Genomic DNA, 8317 nt, shown 5'->3' on the forward strand with positions numbered 1-8317 from the left:
TAGAGTGGTGTAGTTCTGGCACCATATTCACTGACGTTCTGATTCTGAGTTTGAGACTAAGGGTTAGAAAAGCAAAATTTCGATACATGTAGTGTTGTTAAAATGCGATTACAGGAGGAGATATCGCCAAAAAACTGTATTTGTTACAATGTGTTTTACAATCAGGCATATATCTTTCGTCAAAATTAGTTATATTCGATATTTTAAAACATTTACGAGTTGAATCTCAAACTAATGCTTAAGACTTTAGTAAATACGGCCCATGATTTTTATTTGTTGAATTTCATAGTAATTCCCCGACTTGGGAAATTAACAAAAATGCAGGTGTATGTGTATACTACACAGTTGTCAGCGTGACATAAATCTGTTTTCCATTTTCATGTACAAATATCTCAGAACATTAAAACGCTGCCGCCCGCAGGCTTGGTGATTTGTCTTTTATGGCCATTTCAAAATCCATAATAATTGGCAGAGGCTACTAAAAGAGAAAATTGGATGGATATTCTTGGTACAAACGTTCCTAATTGCATTCATTACTAAAAGGTACCTTAATGTATATTATAGGCTTTCCGGTGGTTTAAAGAAATATATCAATGAAAAGAAATATGATATTTCGCAGCAGACGCTGTTTCAAACTGTATCAATTAGATTTTTTAAGCCCGCTTTCACTTTCAAATCAAATATCAGTGAACACATTGCTGGGACACAATTTCTACGAGGTCGTTTCGGAAATGACGTTACGTTCGCGTACAATGGCGCGCTTTTCTGAAATTGTACAAAAATATGTCATTTTATATTCATTTAAGGCTAGAATAAAAAGAAGAAAAGATGGTTTCAGTGTTAGATTACAATAAAGTTCACATCGTGAACACCAAAAGTAAATAGTTCACTCGTGGCTATGGTTACATTACGACCGAGTAAGTTGTTGACAGCTTATCAAAGTGATCTTCAATTGACTGCTGGCGAACAAATGGATATACACGAGAGCAGATCAAGATATTTTTTAGATTTATTCAATAAGTTTTTATTTTCTTGACCCATTTTTACTCATTTCTGATAAAAGAAACCGTCTGAGGTATTCTATAAACGCTACAAATAAAGACCTGAAATGCATATTGATTGTGTTAGCGCTACAGGTAGCATATTTGTATTTCGGTTTACTCTGAAAATTTATTAAAATTTTATTTAAGTATCTCGATGCTTGCTATTCAAAACAATGCACTTACCAAAAAAGTATTTCTACTCACTTTCATTGCAAAGGGTTGTGACATGAATTACTGACCACAATCCCGTAATTCAAAATCCATATTTCAAGAAACCATTGCAGACACTTAACAAGCAATCTACCTTTGTAAGATTTGCAAGCTTTTGTTAATAGATGTATCAATGTAACGTAGTGTCTCTTGTCAGTACCCTAGCCAGTTCTAGGGGGAGGCGTTTGGGGGGGGGGGGGGGTTCGGGTATAGAACACAATTGGGTAAAGAAGCAATTTGCTGCGTTTTCTGGTATTTAAAGAGTATTTTGAAGACATTTATAAGGTAAAAGCAATGAGATTTGCGAGTTATATATTTAGTCTTATAAGTCAATTTGCATATTTTTGTGCACAAACATTATGGCCAAACCATAAAGCTAATTGTCCTCAATGGTCGATGTCGTCATTCTTCTTGAAGGACGGTAAATCGATTTTGGTTTAGCTGCGCCGCTATAACCACCCAAAGCTGTCTTCATAATAAAGTGATCTTAAACAAGTTAGTTTGAAGTAATTTAAACATATTTAGATTAAAACACTAAGATTTTCATTTTTGTTTTATATTGCGATGGCAAAAAATCGCATAATAACATTCATGTTATAAGAATATATATCCTTACGTAAGCAGATTGCAAAAAAAAAAGTTTTAAGAATTAGTATAATTTTACCTCTTTTTATGAAAACAACAGTTGACAGAGTGCCCTGTGGTCTGGCCAAAAGGTAGATCAAGAATTCAGCCTCAGGGAGGTCGTGTAACTGGCTTGCTAAGGAATCACTAGTTTATTTCCGACCATCAACACCCCCTCCCCCACCTCGCCACCCTTAATTGTTTCTATGGACATGAAGTAAAGTTTCTTAGCTCAAATCACCATTTTTTTAAGACTCAAGAAATTACTTTATGACAAAAGTATCCAATGAAAGACCGCCATTATACTCAGGAGTTTTAATCGGTGACTGTGATGGGCCAAATTAGTGTACCTTTACGGATTTCTTTACGATTTTTGATATGGCAAATGTTTAAGGCACAAATTGTTTTGTACCAAAAGTGGGTAGTTATTCTGATCGGGATTCAGGGTTAAAGCCTATTGCGTCTATAAAATACAATAAAAACAAGAAATATTACCAGATAATGTTATTTTATATTAGTTCAGTACACTAAAAATAAAAACCCAACGAAATATTATCAGTTTGAAGTTGTTTTTTTGTTGTTGTTTTTTCAATATCAAAACATTACCGTGGTATTAATTAACATTATAAATACAAAATTATCGCGATTGAAAATAAAAACAACTTCTCCAACAAACTTTATTGTTAGAAGCAGATTACCTGCCCTTAACGTTATTGCAAAAAAGAAGTCCGTAGTTGTAAAGTCTTATACCATTGATTTGATCCAATTATAGAGTATACTGATGACAAACAATTTCACAATCCCTTTCGGTTCATAGAGTATGAACTACTGAAGGTTTCTGGTGAGTCTGTAGATGTTGAAAGGGGAGTATATATTGAAGAATAATGAGATAGTAGCGAACATCGCTGAGATCTTTAATTAGTCTTCATTTTCTTCTGATGACATGGAAAGATTAGGTTAAAAAAGTGCTTGACAAACACGGAATTGTCATTGAAAATAGTTCCTGTAAGAACCTGTCACGGCTCGGAACAGGCGCTGCATTGGTTTCCTCTTGATAACTGCTTTCAGTGAATTTGTCAGCATTTTGATTTTTTTTAGTGTCGAACATGTGCAGTCATTTTGGAGTATACTAGTAGAATTATTATGTTGGAAGTATAAACGAAGCGATGAACATTACTAATTCAACGATTGTTACCAATAAAAATAGCGTCGTAGACAACACACACCAAGATGTAGTTATATACGGACGTCATGAGTTTCTGCAGACTCGGCCTGAACTAGCTGTTCCATGCATTATTGTGCTTGGCTTTGCGTCAATTGTTGGAACGTTGGGTAACTTATTGATTCTGTTTGTCATTGCTACAAAAAAGAAACTGAGGAATGTGGAGTCCATTTTCATCGTGAATTTGGCCATTTCGGACCTGTATGTAACCGTTGTGGCCGATCCTATGAGTCTTATAGGTAACTATAATGATCTATCAATACTATATATTGGATAACTACTATTAAAAGTTTATTATATAAGAGCGATCTATATAGGCTCTACGACACCGATTGAACATACAGCCGGCACGTTACATAAGCTTGATGACCTCACTCTTGGGAATCTTAGTTATGTTTGCAATAATACACTTCACTGGCAGTCAATTTAACCTTAGATCTACAACTAAAAGCTAAAACAGTTCATTTAATTAATAACATATTTCAAAATTTTACACCCAGCTTGTTGTCGATAAAAATGGCCGAGAAGTTCCGAATGCTGAAGAGTCTATCAGGACCAAGCTTCGTTGTTATTTTACGGTGGGGTATTTCAGTTTATTGTTTATTTGAATGAACTTTCGAGAAATTCGTGATGCAAAGTCAGACTGTTTCAAAAGGTATTAAATAGATGATAGAGACTGTGTTTCTCGTTTGGTGTCCCGATAAAATTGCTATACAAATACTAGAGACTAGACGATACCTTTGCTTAATTTTGACATATGAGACCAGCGGCTGATTCTATAATTTAAATAATATATATGGTCATAAAAAAATATTAAAAATGATATTGAAGCGTTTGAAACACTGCATAACGAAACGCTATGTCATCAAAGACACATAGGGTGTCTTTGGGCGCTTGTTTACAGGATAGAATCGAGTCGATTCGGAACGTGTAACTCGCGCAAAACGCCCTAACACCGGGAACCGGTAGTAGAGTTGTTCGCTGTAAATCATGCACGCATCGTTCTTAACTTTACTTTCCGCCTTTTTGTTCTCGTGTAGTTCTCGGTCCTCCCGGTTTGTAGGTAGTGTGGAATTTTGACCCGAGAACAATGTTCTTAGGCTTTGTTCGTGTCGTTAGGGCGAATGTATCTATGATCGGACACAAAAGAACAAGAAGAACGAAGCGCCAAAAGACGCCCATATAGTTTGTTACGTGTTTCCCTACCGTTTATTGTTTGTTTGTTCGTTGTTTTTTGTTTTTATTTACTTTCTAATCCATTTAATTCCGTTACGAAACATGAAAACCATAACCACCGAAGGATCTTGAAGAAAAACCTGGTGATGGGTTGTGGATAGTATTGTGAGTTGTTCGGGAAACGCCAAACAAAAAAGTATTTACTTAAAAGTAAATCAAATAGTTTACATAGAGTATATCAGTAAATACTTAACAGTGTATATAAATAAAACAGCAATAAATCTATTTAATAAGTGAATCATGTTTTTGTTTTAATTATTTTTCCTCTACCTTATGACTAAAACAAATAAAAAATGATTGGTAAGTTGAAACATAATCAACCAAATAATCAGGGTTCAAAGATTATGCATTGGTTTATATAAAGTTCAGTCACTTGGAATGGCTTTCTCTTACGGGAGCTTGTTTATTTGCGATGCAAAATACCTTAACCTTTGTCAGCGCGCAGATCGCAATGCTCTGTGGCCAACGCAGATGTCAGGTATGCGGCTTACTAGAGTTTCTAGCCACCAGCTCCGTTCACCAGACTAGATCGCAATGCTCTATGTATCTGGCTACTTGAACTGGATCGCTAGATAACCCTATAGATGTCAAGTTCCTGATGCCTTTTTATCCCACAGATCGCAATGCTCTGTGTTCAATAATAAACAGCTAGAAGGTCAAGACTCTAATTATTTGCCTTCAAAAGACTATTTCCGGTTTACTGTTTGAAGTTACCTCCACGGCGGTCAAACACAGAATGAATCTTTCAGCTGAGCGACGTACTTATATATTCCCCGGGCGGACGAGTTCATTATTAACATGTGTAAAACGGGTATATTCCATTTTGCGAAAACTTGAAGGGAGACGGCTTTAATTTTACTAATACTCTTTATAAAAACAGCTCCCGATTAATACATAACGTTTAACATAATTCCTTGAAATATTACTGTCGCTAATAAAAAAAAATTGTATGGAATAAATAAGTCTAAAATATAAAACTAATCTTTGAAAAACACCGCGAGACATTTAACTCGGTTAAATTTGGCCAATTTATAACAAAGGGCGGTAATCGTGCAAATATGCGGTTACGCTACACTTGAGTGCTAAATTGAAATAACTACGCAATCAACTTGCAGCGTAGTTAAAGTGTACCGATTTCTGGCATTGTAAACCGTACATTTACATCCGAGATTTTTTTCCCGATAAAATGGCCGAGGACCCCCGAATGGACTCTTTAGCTGAAAAATGACACGTGTACAAGCGAACCACATTAATTTCGGACAGTGTGAGTGATTAATTACCATGACACGTGAAGAAATGTTTAATTCCACCGTCAATTCAACTTTGATTTTGTTATATACATATTTACACTCTGACCTTTGTTATTTATTGATTAACTGAAGTGAATATCATTTGTCACAAACTTTACATAAACCAAGCCATAAAAATGATGAAATAATAAGTTCAGAAACGTGTTATTAAATGAAATAACAAATTAAAGTCATTCTCCGATGAAATACATTTATTTGAACTTCGTTGTTGGAGGGCATTAAGGGCAATCAATTAAGGTAAAATGAAAGTTAAGACTTTGAATCAAAAAGATTTTCGAGAAAGAGTACCATTATCTATGTTTGAATTTGTCTTTCAAATTCATTAGATAGCAAGTCTCCAATTTAATCTAGTTGACCGCGTTGATACTCATCTTCATTAAGGATTGTCAACAAATTGCCGTCCTTCAGTATTCTGAATAGTTTGATGTACTTTATTGGAGAAATTATATATTTTACAACCAACTTGATTACACCGTTTTCAAATATAAAATTTCGTTTGAAAATTATGATGTAGTTAACATATTATATCATTTCCGATAGCATCCTACAGCGTATGCATGCACAATTTATTAATCTTAATTATAAATAATTTTCTTGCTGAGAAGGAAGAGCTTTCAGAATGCCGCAAAAAACAACAACAATCATCTGAAATTTCTTTCAGGAAAACTTGAAGGCGAGCAATTCTTTGACCGCTACACGGGACTTTGCCAAGCAGTCGGAAGTATCTGTACCATTTCATGCGTAACTTCGCTAACCACGATTATGATGATGAGCATCAACAGATACTTTTACATATGTTCACACGACTTGTACACTCGTTTATTTTCTCGATGGAACACTTTGTGTGTTTGTCTATCGCTTTATCTCCTTGGAGGAATTCTTGTATTCCTGAATCTAGCGGACGTTGGAGATCATGGGTTTGACCATAAGAGCCTAGAATGTATCTGGGACAGAATGGCTACATATCCGTATACTGTCGTATACTCGGTAGTTATGGTCTGGATCCCGGCTTTAATTACAATTATCGCCTACGTTCGCATATTTATGTTTGTCCACAGTCGACGAAGAAAAGTGCAAGGAAGTGTGAATAGTGATCGTGCAACATCATCCAACCATAATGTGAAGAGCCTCCATCTTGCTAAGACTTTAGGAATCATATACGCGGTCTTTATAAGCTGTTGGTCGCCATACGCGCTTGTGCTTATACTCGACACCAGAGATACATTTCCGCACGAGTTGCACGTATTTTGCACGGTGTTTGCTCATTTGCACCCGTCACTGAACTGGTTGATTTACTATCTTACAAACAAGAAGTTCGAAGAAGCCTATAATGAAACCTTTGCTTGGTTGAAAAATGTCATCAATAGATAAACGTGAAAGATTTTTCACTATTTAATCAAGTTTATCTGTTTTAGTTAAACTGTTTCAATCTGAATCGCAAAACGCAGAAACAGACCCTGGAGCAAATATTAAAAATGAAAATTACGTCATAGATTTGTGTTAACATTTCTGTTACTTTGCAACAGGCAGATTAATTTAAACTTCACTTGATCTTTAAGCCCCTTTCCTGCTGGTCACGGGTTGATGTTTATACAATAAAGATGCAATGTATAAAGAGGAATATGTTTGTTCTTGTAATAACGTTTTATGTATTATGTATCTTGTAGTATAAATTTATTTGAATAATAATATGACCGAATCATATTGTAAACAATGACTTTTTGTTTCATAATGTATGACTCTTCGATACTCAATTGGGTATCACTACGTATATTTCAAAACATCTATTGTATCACAACTGCCGCCATGTAATAAACATAATTTGTGTATAACCTCATTTGCCATGTATAATGGTATAAGTGCATAAACTGTGTTGCAGTTAAGTTTGAGTGTAGATATAAGCCAATGATTATAGCAAAAACGGTGTAAGTATAATTAAACCATTACAATGTTAATCACCATATTTTTAGGAAATTAATGATGTATTCTACCTATGTGGGCATTTATTTACATTCTGTTACGACCTATCTGGAAATCTCTACTAACATACACATCGGCCTGACACCAAACAGATATCGCAAGCTATATCGGTATTACATCGTATTTCATTGCTGGCTGACATCATGCCCACTCAATTTTGCAAAACGTTCTACCGATATCGGCTCAAATCCTCTTGTCGCATTTAAGGCACTAAAAAAACGACTGATGAACGCTTTATTCGGCGAGGGCTCTGGTCCTAAATTCACTTTACTTGGTACGAATTACTCGCAGCAATATTTTTTCAACAAAGTGTTTTTCAACGATAACATGCTACTCATTTACCTCTGCATTTACATTAGTGTTATTTGCATAACTTCCTTTTCTTCTTCCGTTTTAGTGTTCACAATAATATACAAATGTTAACTGGTATCATCTGGTTAATGCCATATATTGTTATTTAATGCATTAATAGTAGTTATAAAAATAAGATGTGCATTGTATGATCATAACTAACTTAAGTTGGTGCGGGTTGGATGATTGAGGAATTTTGCAATATACTGAATCAAACTTTACAATAACTGACACATGCTATGACTAGACCAACAGTAAACCTTTGTAAAATATACTTGATATGTTATAAACATCGAGGTAAAATGACAATGTACTACAATGACTGTCAAAAATGACAGTAT

At 34.9% G+C, this 8317-nt stretch overlaps 1 protein-coding gene across 1 annotated transcript; it reads left to right on the plus strand.

Annotated features, from left to right (window-relative positions):
* Positions 1–3043: 3043 nt before the first annotated feature.
* LOC128215936 (melatonin receptor type 1B-B-like) lies at positions 3044–7016 on the plus strand. Its single transcript, XM_052922536.1, has 2 exons — positions 3044–3338; positions 6307–7016. Exons 1-2 carry the CDS (start codon positions 3044–3046, stop codon positions 7014–7016), a joined length of 1005 nt encoding a protein of 334 aa, XP_052778496.1.
* The last annotated feature ends 1301 nt before the right edge of the window (positions 7017–8317 follow it).

This window comes from Mya arenaria, chromosome 14 (genome assembly GCF_026914265.1).
Source record: "Mya arenaria isolate MELC-2E11 chromosome 14, ASM2691426v1".
In the NCBI taxonomy this organism is placed as follows: domain Eukaryota; kingdom Metazoa; phylum Mollusca; class Bivalvia; order Myida; family Myidae; genus Mya; species Mya arenaria.